General features: G+C 33.9%; 1 protein-coding gene across 2 annotated transcripts in view; it reads left to right on the top strand.

Moving 5' to 3' along the window:
- Positions 1–22,436, top strand: part of LOC111059129 — a 35,904-nt gene extending 13,468 nt beyond the window's left edge. For both annotated transcript variants that reach the window (XM_039444318.1, XM_039444326.1), the window contains exons 2-6: positions 8,398–8,609; positions 11,810–11,945; positions 15,532–15,665; positions 16,928–17,177; positions 19,980–22,436. In XM_039444318.1, the coding sequence (XP_039300252.1) occupies positions 8,398–8,609; positions 11,810–11,945; positions 15,532–15,665; positions 16,928–17,177; positions 19,980–20,107 (860 nt within the window). In that variant the 3' untranslated portion in view covers positions 20,108–22,436. The remainder of the gene's footprint in view (positions 1–8,397; positions 8,610–11,809; positions 11,946–15,531; positions 15,666–16,927; positions 17,178–19,979) is intronic.
- The last annotated feature ends 210 nt before the right edge of the window (positions 22,437–22,646 follow it).

The following is a 22,646-nucleotide window of genomic DNA, read 5'->3' as shown; positions in this document are numbered from 1 at the left end:
ATTTGAAATTTAATTTTATCCAATTTGAAAAATTCCAAATTTTAAACAATTTTGGAATCAATAAACCAAAGAGATCATGGCAACAAAAGAATTACATATGAAATTACATTATACTACATATGCAGGAGTAAAAAAAGAAAAGCAGTGAAACCATCAAGTATTATATTCCTGTATTAGCATTTTTCTGTAAGCCCAAGCATTCCTCACAAAACCTATCAGCGCCCTCCAATCACTACCATTCAAAAACCCTACCACCTGATCCTCTGATAGCTCTCTATCGCCTAAATGCGCTCCTCTTATCTCTGCTAGTACTGGACACCTTCCGATAAAATGCATTGTATCCTCCCTTTCCCTCCTATTGCATAACGTACATATGGTCTGAATTCCCTCTCTTCCCACACTACTATTCAAGTTACATAGACCTCCCCTTGACTGAATATGATTAACTTCTCATTGCGGGTGAGATTGGCTCCTATATAATTATTGTGCTCGGTGATTGGGTTCAAACGTGAGTAGACAGAATAATTTACAGATTGCCTTGCTCTTTCTCTCCATTTCTCTCTACATTCGTTTTTTATACATTCATTGATATTATTCAAACTTTGCCTTAGTATCCCGCATTCCTTCCTCCCATCTTGGCAATTCAATGTTATATTTTTCAGCCTACTCTTTCCACACTTTATACCATCCTACTTTCTGTTCAAACATTTCTGTGCAAGTTTTCGTGGCAGCCTGTTTGGTCGCAAAGAAAGGGTTCTTATAATATAGCTGTAATGCATCTCAAATAAATAATGGTGTAAATTATACTTATTGACTTCCAAATAGATGATATAATTGGGTGTTGATTGCGGTAACGAAAATAATTTCATGATAAAGGCTCTATGTAACCGTTCTACTTCTTCAAATTGCTTATATCCCCACACCTGACCACCATAGCTCACAAGAGCTCTTACAACCGCATCAAAAATTACCCACTTACTCTCGATGTTTATTAATTTCATTTTGGGCCACAAAACTATTCCACACATTATTCAATGCAAACTTTGCCACTGACACTCTCTCTCTGACATGCTCACTGAACGCCAACTGAGGAGTGAATGTTACGCCTAGATATTTGTACTTGTTTACAACTCCGATCCGCTCTTCTCCCCAGTACCACCTCTCATGATGGGCCAGTCTCCCTCCCCTTCTCATCACCATTATCTTAGTTTTGTCGGTATTGATTGTAAGTCCCCACGTCTCACAGTAATGTTTCAAACATATTATCATTTTTTGTAATGCTTTCGGCGTGGATGCAATCAGAATCAAATCATCGGCATACATAAGTCCTTTAATATTCAACTCGTCCACCCATATCCCTTCTTCCATATTATCAAAAATATCATTAATAAACAGGGTGAATAGAATCGGGGACAACAAGCAGCCTTGTTTTAATCCGTTCTCTGTATTATAGAATGCATTACTCAGCCCATCCTTCTTATTTTGACTATTTTTACACCAAACAAACGCCCGTGTATTCTCATATAATTTCTGGACAATTCTCACAAATTTGCTAGACAACCCAATCTGAAACAACTTATAAATTAGAGCATTACAATCTACTTTATCGAAAGCGGCCTTGAAGTCAACATACAAACAATAAACTCTATCTTTCCTTCTCCTCAGTTTCAAATTGATGATGCTGTATAAACTGAATATATTATCCACTGTACTGTATCCTTTTCTAAATCCCGCCTGTTCCTCATTTATTACTTCATTTTTCTCTATCCATTCGTTTAATCTATTCAGAAAAATTCCTGAGAAAATTTTTGCAAATGCATTGATGAATTGAATGCCTCTGTAATTAGCAACTTCATTCAAATCACCTTTTTTATGAATTGGGAAGATAACCGCTTCCGAAAAATTGTCAGGCACCAATCCTGTATCATAAATATAATTATAAAAATTGAGCAGCAAATTTAAGAATTGATCTGGAGCTGATTTGAAAAATTCTGCCGGTATGCCGTCAGTGCCCGGAGCTTTATTACATTTTGCCTTTTTCAATACCAAATTCAGTTCTTCTTTCGTTATTTTTGCATCTAGTTTTTCGTCCTCTATGAACGGTATGGCATATGCTATTTTATCTGCCTCAACTTCAACGGAAAGTAAGTTTTTAAAATGTTTGACCCAGCTTCCAATATCTATCTGGCCTGTAAACTTGAAGGATGTTCTTTTAAACTTTTTCACCGAGTCCCAAAACTGTTTCGAGTCGCGCACATTTTCTGTTTTTGACAACATTTTCTCCATTTTAGCCGCCATATTGGAATGCATTTGATCGAAATTGTTCGTGTCGGATCCTTATATTGTAAGGACCTTGAGTTCCAAATTTCAAGTCATTCCGTTTACTGGGAAATGAGATATCGTGTACACAGACGCACATACACTCCTACACACACACACACACACACACATAAAGACCAATACCCAAAAACCACTTTCTTGGACTCAGGGGACCTTGAAACGTATAGAAATTTAGAAATTTGGGTACCTTAATTTTTTTCGGAAAGCAATACTTTCCTTACCTATGGTAATAGGGCAAGGAAAGTAAAAAAATGTATTATGAAAGAAGAAATTATAATAACATTCATACAGAAATGTTTTTTTGTAAATTGAGATTAATTCCCAAAGGGAAGGCAAAAATTTCCCTCACAAAAGCCGGTTAGATTTTAATCCTGATTAACTTCACTTGAACCAAATCAGAGAAGACCATTTCAAAAAGATGGATCTACTGGAATCAATCAGGATTGAAAATAACCCGGCTTTTTTGCAACCGGCACTAAGTACCTGATTGAATGATTACAAAAGTTCATCAGCTGTTTTTCCAAGGATGATTAATAATTATCCTTTTAATGTCCTTCAGCGAGTTTTCCAAGAGATGAGACCTAGTTCAATCGAATCTTTATATTTTAAACCTACTATGTTCTGAATTTCGTGAGAATCGTTAGAGCCGTTTTCGAGATCCGGTGAAATACAAACATATAAACATCTAAACATATGAACATAAAAACAGAAGTTGCTCGTTTAATAGTATAGGATATTACCCATATAGTACTCACGTGAACCAGAACCATTTTTTTTAATAGTATACCGTCATGTGATATAAAAACACTCTTATTAGAGTACGACTGGAAGGGAAGTGCTTTTGAGATAGATGTTTAGTTTACAAGGCACATAGAGGACACAAAATGAAATATTCAAAGCGTCTATAAATTCTAAAGAGCAATTACAAGCTGTCATGTTAAAAGAATCTCTCGAAAAGTTTAATACATTTTTCATGGGAAAGTAGAGAGACAGAGAATGTCAACTTCGGTGGATGTGAATTTCGTGAGTAGTTATATTGATAAGTTGGCTTTTTAATAACGTTGTAGTGTCTGAGCGCAGTGAAGCTTGGACGAGACAATAGCAGCAACTACGAGCAGAATGATGCGAGCGGAAGCTGATTGAGATTGAAAACGCCGCCGCTGTCAAAATTTCGAATCCATCTCACTTATTTGCTATTTTATTTGATCAATTTCAACGTACTTGAGACGACTGCTTTCGTTCAATTTGATCATCTGTTGTCGATCAGCAGTCACGCGAAATGAAACGTAAGAAGAGCAGACAATATTGCTTCTCCTATTCGTTCTGCCACAGAGGAGCGCGTGATGGAGGATGGAGATGGAATGACGGAGATGAGAATCTTCCAACTCGACAAAGATCAAACTTCTAATATCCTTTGTGTGCGAGCTCAAAGCATATCAAAAGCAAACTTTCCGAAAGAGAACTGAGCTCTTGTGGACGCCATTTCTCTCCTGAATTCCTCCATTTTATCTGATTCTTTTGAGCGTGAATGTTGGTTTCTACATCACTGTTGCCATTGATCTCCTTGGCAAAGCTCGGTCCCAGTAATTTGCCATGAGGTGAAAGCCACAAACAAATTCTATTATGGAGCTCTGTGATCCTTGAAAGCCATCTGTTTGACAGTCTCCATTTAATCAAAGTAATTACGGAATGAAGTTATTCATTCTCTGTCACACTGATCTGATGATAAAGAATGCAGTTATTATAGAGATAATGAGCATAATAAGATCTCTCTTTCGCAGTATCATATTAGCTCATGGAACTTCGCATACTCATTGCTGGGTCATGAACTTTTGAACTAAGAAAAAAGTACTCAATGAAATTTGTGCTACTTCTTCAAAAATCACCTCTAATGATAGAAGAACTATAAATTAACTGAAATTATAGAAATAAATGACACTTTATCATAGGTTCGTGATTTGAAGACAGAAACAAATGGTCGATAACAATGCATTAAATGTAATTTTCGATTCAAATGATTGTGTTTCAATCATCATATGAATGAGTAGAAGGCCTGAGGAAGTATTTGGGAAGTTATTAACCACGAATATTTTTCTGGTATGAATCAGATGAATATATTCAAAGGCATTTTTACTGAAACACTTCCGCCAAATCGTTTTTCCTTTATCCTCAAAATTGATCTGCCTAGTGCTAGGGAATTGCTACATACGATCTACAAAATCGTTTTATACATTCGTTTTATACATTGTATCAAGTAATCAGAAGGGATTAGCATGTCATAATGCTTGTACCGTTTCATCTTAAATTGGTACATCCAGGTCACTCCAGCCACTCCAAAGCATCCCTAGTGTGATCAGGTCCGCAGCTCCTACTGGGAAGCTATAGATTGGGCACTCATCAATAATGTGGCGGATGGTTTGAATCTGACCACAATATTGCAAATCTTATAATCTGCAAGACCTTAAACATGGATGCCCTTGCTCAGTCCTGATCTTATTGAGCCTTACCCACGCTTTTCTAGAAAGGGGAAAACCTACTGCATGTTTTATAATCTATACTTATAAAATTCTTATCTCACTGACTCACTGACAAACTGACTCACTGACTCACTGACTCACTGATCACAATTTCTGGAAAACTACTGGATGGATTGCAACAAAACAGCTGTGATAAGTTCTAAATAGTGTGTTTGTCTTTTCGGTCTCAAAATGTTTTAGTTTTTTAAAGTTTGGAATTTTCTAATTAATTGTGATTGATTTAATTTTATTTAGAAGTATTTTTTTTCTAATTTGAAAATGGTTTTTTTGTGTTTTGAATTATAAATTGAGTGTTTAATTGATGAATGCTAAGTGACACATAACCTAGCTACATTATTTGGACTGTTGTATAAATTAGAATTGGAACCGTTTTGGGCTTATAAGCTTGTGGTACTTTTCTGTAAGTTGTGTAATTCTGAATGATTGAATAAATAAATGAAACTTAGAATATAGCTTCCTCATACGTCCTAGGTGCTCACTAAGAAATCTTTTTGCGATATTTCAACTCTAAGGGTGGTTTTTGAGGTTTAAAAGTTCGTCTTTTAGCATGTATATTCTTCTTCTCCCAATCTCTTAGTGGGGAGGATATTTTTAATATTCTTTCCGAAGAATGGACATTGATATGTCCAAAGCTCCGCCAATTTATGTAGATGCATAACAATATGATTATTATCTATAGTTATTATATTACAAACTGCTTTTTCATATCATATACAGTTCAATAATTATTTTCTTAGTCTATATTATGTAATTCATCTATAATTTTGCTGTATTGTAAGCTATTTTATATAAGTGTATAAGCCAGTATATATTGTAATCTACATAAATAAAGTACTCAATCAATCAATCAATCAATCAATCAATCTCTTAATTATAATTGAAATGTCCATATCATATGTTACTATAGAACTATAATCTAGAGAGAGTACCTATTCGAAACAGTTGATAACTGGCGACCAATTAATAATTTTGTCAGGTTGGCATTAGGTTGAGATTATTTCATTAGGTTGGCACCAAGTTGGAGAATTAATTAAAATGCATTTATCGAGAACAAATTGATTGGGCACTGCTGCTTCAATCAGAGCTATTCCTGGGAGTATACATTGATACATAATTTTTATTTTTCATAAAACAAACTTTTATGACGGGAGTTGCTTCTATCAATATTGATCATATTCTATCAAGACTAATTTTGTTTCTATATCCGACAGATCCCGAAAACTGCTTAAAGGGGCATTTTAAAAGCTTCAGAAGTGTCCGTTGTGGAATCTGTTTGTAAAGAATGAGGAAATTCGGCCAAAATTTAACTTGGGCGAAAGAAAGGGGTTATCTATTAAAAACGGCCAAATAGCTATAGTTGCTTTTCCTAATGTGGAAATATCCAGCATAGAAGTAAGGCGCTTTTCCCATGAATCAATCATTCTCAAACATTGATTGTTTTACCAAAGAAAATATAAAGTAGCTTTTGATAAAAATATTGGTGAATATGTATAAGTTAACAGTTCGTTGACTGTCAGTATTCCTCGTTAATAGCATCAATGCTCCCCTTTAAAACAATGCTGACACATTGATGTGAATCTTACTATAATCTGGTTACTTTAGATCAGATGAAGAAAATAATGTTGATAATCGCTACTGTTTCAATTTCAATCATGTTTGACATTTCTGCTTTTGAAGCCAGCTGTTATTATTATGTGAAATAAGCTCTCACTGAATGAAATTATAATTATTGAAGTCAATAATTATACTAAGAAAGCAATTTGTTTGAATATGTGTGTTTGTGGATATATGTATCTATGTCGGATGGATCTCGAAAACGGCTCTAACGATTTTGATTAAATCAGGAATATATTGTGCTTGCGACGAAAAACATTATTTTAGATCTCAACTCTGGGAAAATTAGTTGAACTACCAAGAGAAAGGATTATTGGTCCCTCAAGTAGCAGCTGATCAGAAAAAAGTTTTCCATAGTCTGTTGAAAACATAAGAAAGTGTGAGCAAATAAAAAACATTAAAATAGCTGTAGTTGAGTTACCAAATTTGGCGACCTTATTTTAAAACATTGCAGTATTCATGGAACATCTGGAAGAATAGGTTCAGAAAGTGACCGGATGACAGCAAAAGAAATTTAAAATCGATCTCTCCAAACATATGGTAGTTGAATTGATGTTTATTGTGAGGTGATAGAAATGCGACTAATTTCTTCAGCTTCTGTTGTATTGGTTCCTCTGTTGCTCCATGTTTGTACGCAGCCATGGCCTTGAGAGAGACAGTTGCACTGTCTGTTAATTCATAATCTGGACTAAATACCACGAGAACCAATCAGAGAAGCCTTCTATTAAAAAAAACCTGCTCTAATTAATTCTCATGAAATTTAATCCTGATTGAAATTGAACATGCTTTTGTGTTACTGGGCCTGATATTTTCATGTTTTAAAATCAGCTAAAAACTAAATAAAAAAAAACATAATGTTTCATCAGCTGCTCCTATTTCCTTTCATGATGTTATTATGACACAAGACAAACCTATCGATAATGATAGATCACAAGTGAATTCTAAAGTTGTCAATTTAGATAGAAATTAAATTGAGTTAGATGTTAGTTTACATCCAAATCTTTATCCCCAAGCTTTTGGTTTTAAGCTAAGATCAAAGAAAAAAATCATATAATGGTAGTCAATAATCAAAGCAATTGAATAAACTCTATTCAGATTTATGCAAATTCACATTAAAATGATCCCACTTTAATATTTATGATTGTAGAGCTTAGGACATGTGAAATCAGCCACAATAAATGTTATACTATTATGAATGGACTCTTTTTTATGAATGGACTTCCATCGAAGAAAGAATCAGTGGATTGGCTGCTTTTACACTTTTGGATAAGTGAAACGAGAAGTAAGCGGCAAAATATGCCAAAAATTCCAGAATAGGCAAGAGATCCATGTATATGGATGACAAGAGAGTCATCAAATTCTGAATCAACCTAATTTGGAATTTAATCTTCAATCGCCAAAGCAAAAATAACATGATCACTGCTAATTTGATAACTGTCAACGGGAAATATTAATTGTCAATGAATAAAGTCGAGGGCGACACTTAAGCCCTGCCCCATATCCTACAAAATTCGCTGCAATTAGACTACTCTTCCTACAGAGCACTTCCAACACATCAATTAATTATTTGAATGATTTGACTCAATAATTTCCATGCCAAGTTGTGGCCTAATCTTAAAAACGATTATAACAATTTTGGTAGGATTTTGATTATAAATGTTTCACAAAAATAATTTTATATTTTAATTCCCGTAGCGAAGCACGGGTGCCCTGCTAGTTTATTATACAATACAAAAGAATATGTGAGAATACTTACATGAAATATACATTGGTAGTTACTGTTAAATATATACAACATCATTAGGTTTTATTTCATAATGAAGGCTTTTCTCCAGATTCGTACTGAGTACTCTAATGAAACATCGTGTCCACTTGAAGTTTACAGTTTTTGTTGATTTTTGTGCAGGAGTGGTGTGCTTGAAGCTGACGAACTTCGACGTGCCGAACCACGCGGACATGGGCAGCTCGGCCACACTCGTCTGTGAGTTCGACGTGGACAAAGCTGCTCTGAACTCAGTCAAGTGGTACAAAGACGAGCACGAGTTCTTCAGGTACAGTCCGAGCGCCAGTCCCAGCGCTGTCACCCAGAGCTTTCCTCTCACTGGAATCAGCTTGGATGTGAGTATTCTAATGACTATTACTAAGTTCTCTCTGTATTCCTATCATTTATTGGTTATTCTAATAGTAGTTATGAAAATAAGATAGATATCGTATCTAGAATAAAATTGAATTGAATTTATTCTTTAAAAAAATTACAGATTCAAAAACATCAATAGTTTTAAGTAGATTATAATGCTCAAACTATTACACAAAATAATTGGAACCTAACCCATATGGGCCTGTCGGTATTTTTGTGAGTAAGGCCAGCTACACACACATCGATTTTTGTTCGTACGATTTTTTGCCGTCCTTATAAATTCTATTAGGTAAAACAGATGATGTTTGTCAAGTTCCGTTTAATCTGATAGTATTCATAAGGAAGACAAAAAATCGTAAGAACGAGAATCGATGTGTGTGTAGCTGACTCAAGAGATCACATACATACTTACTTACTTTCCTTGTCCAAAATCACCATTATGCTATTATTCTATATATTTCACAATAAAATTAAATTTCAATTTACATAGATAACTTATACTATTATAGAGAGAAGTGGGTTCACTATTGTAGATAGCTTCAAATAATATTTGATAGTATTGGAAATACAATATCAAAACTATTGAATCAGAAATTAAAATGAATTCAAATAGTGTACAAGTGTTTAGACAGTACATTTGTCAACCACCTTGTTCACAGCTTATATAGGCAAAGAGTAAACATTGAACATTCCCAGCTTTAGCCATATGAGAATGTTGTTGAGGCCTCGTAGATAATTATTGTGCTTTCTGGTCTTCCCCTACTTGCGACCAATCACTGAATTTTTGTGTGGGGATAAGAAACTCGGCAGTTTACGTCTCATCATTACGCCTTTCTATGCTTATTTCTGCACAGTGTAAAAGAATGTTATTTTGTGCAAGAGGTGCTAGGAACTATTGTTTCTAGGTGCTAGAACTGGAACTATATATCGCAGGTTGAGACCCTAGACTTGGTGGCAAAATTCCTCTTTTTCCTAGTTGGTATAAAAATACCTAGTCCCAGAGTTCCGGTCACCAAACGTTTGTTCCACTTTCACCTACTCTTTTACACCACTTTTACCTCGCTCTCTTCCAATGGCCCTGGTATCAAAACTATTCACGAGGCCTCCAAGTCTTCCATATACAAACTGATAAAAAAAAAATTCACGTGGAACAGCTGTACATGATATTTTTGATATTTTATATTGATAAAAATTAAAAATAATAAATAATAATTTGATATTTTATTATATTTTTGGCACATAACTATGTACCGGACAAAATATTATTTTGTAAAATTGAAATTCAAAAGGTTGATATGATTGAAATCAGGATAAGTTATTTTGAAGTGAGTCCAAATGTATTTTGAAAACTAGAAAGAACATGACCATTTCACACTTATTCAATCACATTTTAGAAGAAGACAATATTCACAACAATGTTTTCTGCGTATAGAACGCAGATTCTATGTCTATAGTAGTCCGTACTAATATTGTGGATCATGTGGACACTTTGCCCTAACTTTCTAAACTTTTGTTTGTTTTAGCTTAGAAAAGACGATACTTACTCAATGTGAATTCCGATTTCCGCCTAAAACCCTTTGCTAACTTGTGTTTGTCGTGATTCGCTCTGGTCTCCCCAATTATCTGGTAACAAAGAAAGACAGGTCGATTGCCCTATCCAATCGAGGGACATCTGCACCAGTAACGTGTGGCTTGAAGAGCGAGATGCCATCGCATGTAGAAGTCCCAGGTGAATGGGGAGAAGTGGTCCTTGTAACGGCCTCTACAAGCCATCACCATTTCGAATAATTGACTGGACCGGGCATTTGAAGGCAATCTGCACACCCCTTCTAGTGGCACACTTGAAGGAGACCTTCACAGATCCATTTAGCTTGTACCACTTTGAATCGCATTGTCTCACTTTGGCTTTCTAATGGGGAAAGTACCACTACAATTCGATCTGCCTATATAGAGTGCTTGGAAGATTTCCTATTTCGGTACTAAAATAGTGTCTATCAAATTGTGTGGGAGGAATTTTTCAATTGCCTATCGTTATCAGGGCATTAGAGAGCACATAAATTCCAGTCAAGTATAGTCCAGTCAATATAGACTTAAAAAAGGGGGTGTGCTTGCAATTTATATTGTAGTTCTGATTTTTTAATATATCATTTGGGTACATAAGAGAAGTCGAAAACCAATTTCTTCATGCAAAATTTCCTTCTGCTAGATACAGGGTGGCCCAAAAACCTCGTATTTTCGGCTCATTTTCCAGTTTTCAGCTATTTCTGCCAAATCTTGTAATAGGACAGAAAAATTTGCTCATGCCTTTTTTCAGATTATAAAATTCTGAATAAAATGAGATCATTCGGAACTCTCTATCTTCAATGAGTACTGAGTTATGATTTTTCAAAAATGAGTGAAATTTGAAGGAAAAACAGAAATAACATGATCACTGCTAATTTGATAACTGTCAACGGGAAATGTTAATTATCAATGAATAAAGTCGAGGTCGGCTCTTAAGCCCCGCCCAATATTCTACAAAATTCGCTGCAATTAGACTACTCTTCTACAGAGCACTTCCAACACATTAATTAATTATTCGAATGATTGGACTCAATTATTTTCATGTCAAGTTGTGGCGTAATCTCAAAAACGATTAAAACAATTTTGGTAGGATTTAGATTATAAATGTTTCACAAAAATAATTTTATCTTTTAATTCCCGTAGCGAAGCACGGATGCCCTGCTAGTAAGTGTATAAAACATTTTTCATGGTTATGAAAAGATGTATGTAGAACCAATATTGATATCATAATATGATATTAGAATAATTATTGTAAAATGACAGAGTTTAAATATAATTGAAATATGCCTCTCAACATAAAGTGAGATCATCAAAATTGTTTTGTTGTTTTTTTTTTAATTTTCTACGTTGCATCTGTGTAATATTTAAAATTATTTTGATTTTGATAATACAAGATATGAAACGTATGAGTCACATCTATTAATAATAATCTTATTTATGAGATTGTTAAAATTCTATGAGGATCGATGATTATGTTGATATAGATAAATAGTCTCAGTTTTATAGACTGACTGATTTCTGTGAAATAAGGAAAAGTTGTTTTGTGGAATGTTATCTATTCCTTATTTCTCAGAGTGTTTCATATTTTTAGAAGAATAATGGAAATTTTCTCTTTTAGAATTTGAGGTCAGACAAAAATCGGGTGATCTTGAATCGCCTAACTTACAATAGCTCTGGCATCTACCGGTGCGAAGTATCAACTGATCTTCCTGATTTCAAAATCGCTTATGAAAGCAAAAATCTCACCGTTGTCTGTAAGTTAATTTGAGAATTTGTCTTCTACAGTAAGTTATAAATTAGGATGTTGTTATATAGGATGTTGTTTTGCAATAGTGTATCACTTCAGCAAAATAAGTGTAAACAATGTAAGGTTTATTATTCTATTATACGAATTTATCGAACTTTTGGGAAAATACATGCCCGGTACAAGTTTAATACGAATTTATTGAACTCTTGAAAATGGTTAAGCACGGAACTGTACACTTTCCAATGCATTCAACATTCCAAAAATGTAGGTGAAAATCTCACCGTATGGATCAGTGAGTTATAGGATCACATTATTTTCGGGATCATCGATTAGCATGGATCAATGTATCAAACGATTATCAAGCTGAAATCCAAATTGATTTCTATCTGTGAAAACGAATTAATTGAAGCTGATTGTAAATTTAATTAATCGACTAAAACTTTTATGTCAGATTCGAAAAATCTGCAAGTTTACAAGTGGATAGGAGAAATAAAATAATTGAAAGAACCAACTCCAAGTGAAAGCTGTTATGTATCCTTTTTCCGATTCATTATTGCCTGATTTTTAAATACAAATTTTCCCCCCGAATATTTTCCTCCAGCCGAGAGATTTCGATTAAAAGCTTTATAATGAAATAATTCAAGGAAAAATGATCTTTCTTCCAATTGGAATCATATTTAAATGATGATTCACACTTAAACTTTTCTTATTGAGCCTCGATCATGTATAAAATACTTTCTTCCTAATAGGCTATCCAGTTCCGGATGTTATTAATAAAAAAGAATTATCACAGCTTCAGTATTGGATGCTACCATGGTTACTAAGATACTCTTTGTTTTTTCCAGCGGTAGAAAGCTGTAAAAACTTTCTCGAAAGATATTTTCCCATCTTAGTAAAGCCAGAATGTAGCGTTATAAAGCCTAAAAAAGTTGTAAATAGACGTGCGAATTGGGGATGTGGCGTTGAAGGGGTGGCAAGGAGTATGGGAGTATTGAGGTGAAAGTTTTTCGCTTCATTCATTTTACAACCGAGCTGAAAGGCTCACCTCGGAAAAGCCAAAGTTGCCATCGTTCAATATGTACTGCCTGCTTCTATCTGCCGCTTTCAAATTGCCAAAGCAGCCACTGAATCGGTCCAACACGCCAATATAAATCATATCCATATTACGGCTGTGTCAACCGCCTATAAAAACGCCCCGACGCATCCATCTAGAACATTCTCCTCTTCCTCCGTGAAAATCCCAATTCTCGATTGACATCCTGATTCTCTCAACCCACAAATCGTGGTTGAACTGACAAATTAACAATGTCGCAGCATTCCTATTTCCTACCACACGAGCGCTTGCTAAATTAAAACTTTTGATCAGTCGACTCATTCGACCGATGTACTTTAAACAACCTAGCTTGTTAGAGAAGTTCTCGTGTGTCTCATGCTTGTTGCAGGAGTATAAGAAACATTCCAGCTAGGCGGAAACCTAGTTGTTCAGTGAAAGACCCGTCGTACTCGAGTCCCTTTGTAGCATGCAACAACTTTTTAGAATTAGTGAGATATTGTTCAAGTGCCCGTTGAGTTTCCGATCTCTCATTCAAACGATGCAGTTCTCTTTATTTTGGAATTTTTTCCCCGAGACTATGTTCGGAGTTTTTCCAGCGGTGCTCGAAGTAGAGCCGAGTATTCAATGGAAAATTATTTGCAACACAAAAAGGTTTCTCAGAGAATCATGTTTTCCCTGAAAACCTCCCGATTATTTATTTTTTGAATAGCATTACACTTCGTGGAAAAGATGCATAAATATGGAGTATTGTGGGTATCGATGTTGAAATATCAATACAATTTTTAATTCATATTTGAAGTTGAGCAACTTTTAGCAGTACTGGAACAATATCGAGCAGAAGTTTCAATCAATTCATTTCTCTCTCGAACAATGGAATTCAATAAAAATGCAACTATGAAATGATTCTCTCAATGGAATCTCTTCAACTGTTTCTTGAGACTCTTCCAGTTTATGTGATAGCGAAAAAGTCGTTGACAAATATTCAGGATGAATTGATTCTCCATGTTCTCAAAATGAATGGATGGAAGGTGACTATTGAATCAAAAAAATACAATTGAGTTATTTGTTGTAGGTCCACTTTTTCTCATTTATCTACTGACAAATTCATCAAAACTTTGAAATTTTGGAAAGAAAACAACCAACATGTAACTTTAGGAATAATTCACAACTAAAAGAACGAACTTTTTAATTCTCATGAGATCCTCAATTACTTCATAAATAGTAAAATTCTAATTTCCTTGTTGAAAGCTGAGAATGAGATGATGTGGACGCTTGAAAAAACTCTCACACTTATGCCCCGTTTCACCAACCTTGGTCAAGGCATTTGAACATGGTTAAAATCCATCCGATGATCAAATCAGCAATAATCCGTTCACCAACATCAGTTACGTTCAACCACGGTCAAACCAATGGTTAAGTTTGACTGCCGCCGAACGGGCGATCAAATTATTTGAACACAGTCAAAAGACTGGTTCGATCAATTTCCTTGCTGTTTGTGGGTTATGTTTTTGACGTAATGAAAAATTTGAAAGTTTTTTAGTGCGATTGAATTTAGTTGTAGTAAGCTATTTAGTAGGTTCGTTCTCGGAATCTTTTAATTAGTAAATTATTATAGTATAGAAAATTAAGAAAGATTTTGAAAAAGATTTGCTTCACTCTCTTATTACACAATAGGCCTATATTATTCAATCCTTGGATCAACCTTGCTGATTCAATGTATCTCATTAGAATTGGAATGTTTTTTGTTCATAAAAAAATTCAAAATTGATTGTGATTTGTAAATTTCTTTGTAAGATAGTATTCAATTCATATTTGAAATATCATTATAAATTATTATAGGTGTGTGACTATACAAAAGGTCTGTGCCAGAGGCGTATATAAGAAGGGGGCCCAGAGGGCCCGCCCCGAAATAATTAATATGAAGGAAAATCAGTAAAGTATATTACAGAAGAAGTACAGTAATCTGAATTTTTGACGGCCTGATGGTAAATAAAAAATAAAAGTAAAAAGGGCATTCAGTGAAAAATTACCCTCTGAATATGAGCAGCAAAACTGGTATTAAGTATCATGGGATGTTACTATATTTACCATATTACAGCATTTAATTTGGATTTTCGTTTAATAATAATTATTAATTCATTAGCATTTGAATAATTGAAATATCTCAGTGATTCCCAGCCATCAAAATCAGATGTAGCCAGTAGCAAGCCAGCAAACATGTTGGCCAACTTCAGAAAAGTACAGATACAAGAGTTGACCATGTTCAGATTTGACCGACGGAGTTTTGATCAATCCCGAGGTTGGTGGAACAGTTGTATGTTTGAACGAGTGGTCAAATTTTGCTATGGTCTAATTGACCATGGCTAGGCTATATTTGATCAAGGTTGGTGAAACGGGGCATTAGTCATTAATAAAACGAATAGATTCTGTCTTCAAAATTTCAACAAAATATTCTATTAATTTTGATCAATAAGAGTTAAAAGATAAATAAATTGTGATCCAACATTTGTTCACGTTTGAATAATATTGCTTTCTACAGCTTTTCCAAGATGGGGACCAGAAATTGCAAACATACAAGAGCATTATACGGTGGGACAAATGATATCTGGCAACTGCAGTGTTGCACCTTGCCACCCGAAGCCAAGCATAACATGGCTTATCAACAATCACATGGTGAGTTACCATCTATCAGTTATGTTGGGAATCAATAAAAGTGTCCCGAATATTGTTAACAAGTTCCAACAAATTCATGCAAGAAAACAGTTAAAAAGGATGTGTTTCTATAGGGAATTCTGTTATGTATAATGAAGATAGATTGATACAAAAAACAAGAAGAAATTCTTACAGTATTGGAAATTGAGTTGAGTTTTGACACAGATAACATAGAAGAGCAAATCTATAGATTCCAACTTGACCACTAAATTTGAGCTGAATGTAGCATACACTTCTCAGAACATCATCACTCGAATTACATTTTTATCTACTCGGTCATCTCCAAATTTGAAAAAACCAATGATACAACGGTTTTTGTGACCAATGAGTGATGTATTTTCAGTCTCTCAGAGTATGCATTATACATTCTCTTGCCTGATTCTTCTAACTTGTTATTCCAGCTATTCTTTAAAGAGATGTAAAAGTATCCTGATTTGACCTACATAATATAATTGAAGAATTGACTGTTATATTGGTTAAGATTATTCTATCTCAAGGATCAATTTTATGCTCAGACTAGAGCTATATGATCTTCACATCAATTACTTTTTATCCACACAATTTTGGTTGTTTGGAATGCATTGAATCAGGATCCATTCTATATTTTTAAATCGACCAATAGCTCAAATACCGTCACCAATCTTCAACGCCAGTTGAATATAAATATCGTAGATCCAGATCTGAATATCTCCTCTCATTTCTTCTAAAACGTGAATTATCAAATATTATTCTCATCCCATTCTTTCCATATGTTTATCCAGTCACGAATAATGATTCTATTTTGGCTAAAAAATGATTTCAAAGTCAGTTCTTTATTCGATAACAATGCCTTTTAGAAGTTGATTTTCATGAGTACCTACCGTATATATTTGTAAGGAGAGATCCCTAAATTAAGTACGCCTACTGAAACGGTTTTATTGAGGGAGAAGAGGTTTCTCATCATTGTAACACCCTATTACAAAAGAGGGTGGATGATTTTATTAATTTTTCAGTTGAAAGTTAGGGAGAGTTATTGAGAATTGTGTAGCTTCCAAGTTTTTTGTAAACGGATGGAAGTTATGTAATAAAGTCATTTTTGTAAACTAGTAATGTGTAGTTGTAATATTTGATTATATTGTAGCAGTTTTGTATCAATTATATGATATTCAGGCCTAATAGCAGCATGGATATTCGATATTGGTTTCGAGTACTTCTTGTATTCCATTGTATTCGCAATATTACAGGTGGACAGAAGAAGCATTTATGTGGACTTCCAAAACGACGAGGATGGCAGATGGCTGACGTCAGCCTGGTCAACCCTGCACTACGAGCTGCGAGCCGAGGACTTTCAGAACGAGAACCAAGCCGTCGAGATTCTTTGCCGAGTTTCGTTGGGAGGAATCCCTGGCACAGAACTCGAAAATAAATTTACCAGCAAGCTACTGTCGAAAAAAAGTACACAGGAAAGCGCGCTGCAAAGTTTGAGAAACTCTGGTAGGTCATAAATAACTCAGCTTGTCACATTTGATAAAAAACTCATTTCCTCTCATTATATTCCAATAGACAACAGTGTTTTGGAAAGTTTTTCTATGGCAAAATAAATGCTCACAAATCCTTGCTTCCTTTTACAATACAAAATAGTAGTGAAGGATGGACCATTTATCAACAATTATTTTGTGGATTCAGCCCACAATTACCGTGTTTTTTTTAGTTTCAAAATAATAGAGAAGGATGATGGACCATTTATCAACAATTACAATTTTTTCGTGATGATTATTTCCTTTCACAATAACAGAATAAACTAGGAGATAGAACATTCATATCTACCAGTTAATCATTGTTAACTGTAAACAAGGATAATTTTGGACCAAAACAATAATTTTATTCGTGAACTTTCCGCACGACTATTCACTTTCTAATGAGTACAAGTTAACCAATTATTGTGCGAGACTTACAATCAATCTGAGCATTAATTTTTCCCATATCTTTATTTCTTCGTTTCTTTTTATTCATTTTGTCTCAATATCTTCCATTTTGTCAACAAATTCAAAGGACTATGTCTTTATTTCTTCTTTTCTTTTTATTAATTTTGCCTCAATATCTACCATTTTGTCAACAAGTCAGTCATTGGTCAATTTCTGGCGATGAACTTGTTTTTCCAACTTGATGATCGAATTATTATATTCCAAAGTCATTCAATTCCTCACCATAACACTACCACTATCAACTGATACACAATTTGAACATAATTACAATTATTATTGATGAAAGATGATCAGAGGTGGAAAATTTATTTTTTCCTGGATATTCTCTAGTTATGAAGTGCTTTTTTTCAGTCAACCAATATAATATAGTTTGATGGCTTATCTGGCTGGCTATTATATTCCACGTGTCAATCCTATTTATCAATAACAAATTCCATTTTCAACAAGGAACCTCAAGAACCATGATATTTCATCGGAAATTTAAATCAAAATGAGATTTATATATTTATTCGATCATTCAGAATTACGCAACTTACAGAAAAGTACCACAGGTTCACGCCCAAAACGGTTCCAATTCTAATTTATACAACAGTCCTAATGTAGCTATGGTATGTGTAACTTCAAATTTCTTCAATTAAACATTCAATTTACAATTCAAAACACACAAACATACTTTTAAATCGAATTAAATCAATTACAAATAATTGGAAATTTCCAAACTTTCAAAAAATTATGAAATTTTGAGACCGGAAAGACAAACACACTATTTAGAACTTATAGATTGAAGCTATAAATTCAGTTTTCAATTATAATTTTTTTTTAATAATTTGAATTTATTTTATTGGATGCAAAATCAATTTCATTGTATCTATGAAATCTGAGAAAATCTTAATCGGTTTTTCAAGAATTATTGTGGACAGAGCTTCCACAAATCTAATAATTTTTTTGTATATTTCAACAATTCTAAAGCATCTTCCCAACTACAACTGGAAAAGTTGTTGACTCTCTTTTCCTACCCTTTGACTTCCCACTAGAATGAATTTTTTACGGCTGAAAATTATGCTGTTCAAGAGATCCAGACATCAAGAGTCATTATCACAACATCCACGTAAATTGTTGGATGAAGGTTTTGTTTTTATAGGAACTGGGATCATTCCGGAACAAGCAACTATCTTACTGGGATTTTCATGTCTTTCTCCCACTCTCGCTCACACGCACAAACCATCTCACTCTCACTACTTGTTCTCTTGCCAAGTTTTTCCTGAAGCAATTCTCACAGGACACTTTATCACCATGTATCAAGTAGCTGCCTTCACTGAAATATCTGCTGTACATTTTCAAACGCTTATCTCAACTACTGTTAACCGATCTTTGCTGTATTTTTGTGATCGCTTCACTATATTGAATATTATTATTATTTACGTTTAAAGCATATCTCACATGGATATTTCTTACGAATTCCTCAATGTAGATTAATTTCGTTCTCAAATTATTGCGTAAATATTGACTTTGCAGTGGAAACAACACCCACAATCATACATATAGGAGAACTGTGAGTGATATCTTCACTTCAAAATCGCGATTGATATTATCACTGGTTCAGAATGTAATGAACTCTTTGGAAGTGATAATTTTGAATTACTTCTCTTGAAGTGGAGTCGAATCAATCTAGAATCTACCATTCAGAAACTTCACTGAACACGATTATTCAAGTGGATTGACAAGACTCTATCAGAGAAATGTCATCAATTTCTAAAAAAATGCAATGTAAATGATGTAATTGTATCGCCCACAATATAATAAATAATACTATGTAACGAACTGTTTACTTCCCCAATGACTTTGGAATTGAGTTTTAGGAGTAAATTTGAATTTCATCCGAGCTGAATAGTCTATATACTTGCGTAATTTGTCTTCATACAACAGTATAAGTGCATATCTCTAAACTGAAATAAAATATAATTTATGATAATTTCAACATTGGAGAGTCGAATAGCCATCTAACATTGAATATAACTTGAACATTGCATGTAATTTTGTTCTATTTTCCATGTGTTTCATCTAGGAAGAGTTATAAATAAATTGATGAAAAAATCATTATAATTGTGAAAAAACACTATTTCAGCCCGAGTGTGGGTGTACTCAATCTGTATTATTTGTTGAATCTGCATGAAACATAGCGGAACTTAATCAAAGTTACTGCTAACAAATGTTTTACAATAATTTGAATTTATTTTGGGCTGTTCTACACTGTTTGATTGTGAATTGATCAAAATTGAATTTTACAATCTTCATCGCATCATTTTTCCAGGTGGAAGTTACATGAACAACTATCGTGAATGCCTCACTTTGCTGTCAACTCTCCAAATTTTGATACTATTCATTCTGCCAACATGGGCCAACATTCCACTTTCAGGACTAGTACATGCGCATTCATAAATCTGAAAAGTGTTTATTGGTCGATCCTCCAAATAATTATATCAAATTACTGTATGAGTAGACTTAATATTGTTCACTGTGATACTAGGTATAATTATTATGATCAAAGTATATATGTAAAGTAACAATTATTGTGCATCTTTTATTACCGTAATCATTATCATAATTATTGGATGGACGGTTTTGTCTCAATATCGCAAAACCCCATCGAATAAAATTGATTATACTCACTTATTGTATCGATATTTGAAAAGTATGAGTGATGAGAGTGTAATAGATGTTTCAAATTGTGTTTTTGTATGAAGCAGATTGATTTCGTGAAATAAAAATATTTTTTCCAGTCTTCTCAACAGATCTAGAGATGATTGTTGATAAGGGAAGAAACTCTGATAACTTCCTTATTTTGCGTTTATATTGAGAGCATTGCTTTGGAGCTGTATCTAGGTTTCCATAGAATCGGCTTTAATAAAAAATATCTTAGCTTTCGGTTCAGCTCTCAAGCCAAGATTTGGTTTTGTTTTCACTTTTCATAAGGGTGAAATCATTGAGGAAATTTGAGGAGATTAACAAAATTCCTATAATAAATGGTATCAGTCAAAATGGAATACACGATCATTGATATTGCGCTGTTGTCAATGTGAAATTCAATCATACAATGAATGAGAAAAGAATAGATGAATGGATTTAAGGATTAAATCATAGAATGTCCCGAAAACAATTAAGAGCTCCTTTTCTGAGCCCTATGATGAAGAAAGGTTCATATAGTGGTGTTACCAAGCAACCCCATCCAACATTTCTTGAAGATTTCCCCAGATACCTCTTGAATCTGGCTGGATCATTCCAGCATTACTCTCTGGATTACACTTTTATTCCCTTTGGATCGAACAGAGTGTGGTTCTCACTTCTTCAAGTAGGCTCACTGCTTTTCACTGCACACATACAGGCCTACTGCTAAGTTGAGGTTTCACAGTCATCGGAGCTCTCGATTCCCAACAATTCAATGTAAGATATACATGAGCTTTGATACTGAACTGAGACGCAGATATAGATGAAAACCTAAGATACTGAAAATAATTAATTAAAATCAAGTTGCAATCATTTAATCGTATCATTCTTACACTTCATTCAGTAGAATGAGAAGTATATTATGATGTGAGAGATAAATTTTCAAGTAGTTCTACACAAGGAAATCCTTAGTGGATAAATTTATTTTGAAATGCATGAATGAAACTTGACTACTCACTCCTTCGAGGTTTTCTGGAGTTTCCAATATATTATCTTGAAACCAAGAAATACTATGGCTACTAGTGTTGTAACTTCCTCTTATGAGTACTGAATATTATGATAAACTGCTTTTTAAATTAATAAAAGCCAAAGAATACTTATTCATTATGTAATACAATTTTTTACGTCCCCCGAATTATCAAGTTTTCCTTTTGAGAATTCAATCTGCTTGAATTTATTACTAATCAGTTAGATTAAATAGACGGAATCAAATTAAGTAGCCGTCCACAGAAAAGACTATATTATACTGATCACTGATGGAAATGTGCTCAAGTGATTTATTATCGTATGATGAATCATGAATGCGTCAATGCGTGTGTGTGAGGGCATGGATTTTATCAATGCTCTGGTTTCTTAATATTTAATCGAGACTGTGAGAATAATCAGCATTAAAATCATATTATAAATGTGTTTGAATTAATGAATAACTTCTCACTCGCTATCTTCCTATCCACTTGAGGGGCTGAGTTTGAGAGGCTAACGATTTGTCGAAAAAATTCTGAAATTGTGAAATGTTATAATTCACCATTGCTGATAAAAACCAGTTATCTATTCCTAATTAATGATAATCAATCATAATTAATATACCTCACATTGAAAATATAAAATTTTTAAATGTCAATGAACTGGTGCTGCTGACTGTGAGAGATTTATTGTCAACGAAAAACTGACTAGAACGTCAATTAGTCAACTTTTTTGGACAAATTTCAGATGAAAAATACAGTGAAAATGATTCAGACAGGGTTTTGTCCGTCCTACATCCCATTGTACTACCGTGATAATCATTTTAAAATTCTATAATAATTGGTGTCATTCTTTTCAGGTTTTCCTCAAAATCAAAATTCCCTTACTGATAGATTAATTAGTACCTTCCAATTAACAAAGAGTGTGCTATTGAAACACGAGTATCAATAGAAAAACCAATAATTTTTTGTACATGATATTAATGCTCAGCTCGCCAAAGTCAAGCGGATAGGAAGAGTTTTTGTTCGTTTATCATATTTGTCAGCATTGTAGTCAATAAATCTCGTTTTAAAATGTAAAAGAGGTGTTAGCTTTATTCCTGATCACCTTGAATGTGAAATTTCTTTGAAATATGTGATTGTGTGGAATTGAATTGAATTTAATTCATTATTGGGTAGTATAGGCTTCTCATAACTTCATACATTCTAAATTCTAGATGTTCTTCTAGATCTAGACAATCTAGACCATGAATCCACAAAATCAGTTCAGTGTTTGAAGATGTACGAGTGGA

Source organism: Nilaparvata lugens, chromosome 1 (genome assembly GCF_014356525.2).
Source record: "Nilaparvata lugens isolate BPH chromosome 1, ASM1435652v1, whole genome shotgun sequence".
In the NCBI taxonomy this organism is placed as follows: domain Eukaryota; kingdom Metazoa; phylum Arthropoda; class Insecta; order Hemiptera; family Delphacidae; genus Nilaparvata; species Nilaparvata lugens.
Note: the sequence above shows the minus strand (reverse complement) of the source record. Positions and strands in the feature narration are given on the sequence as shown.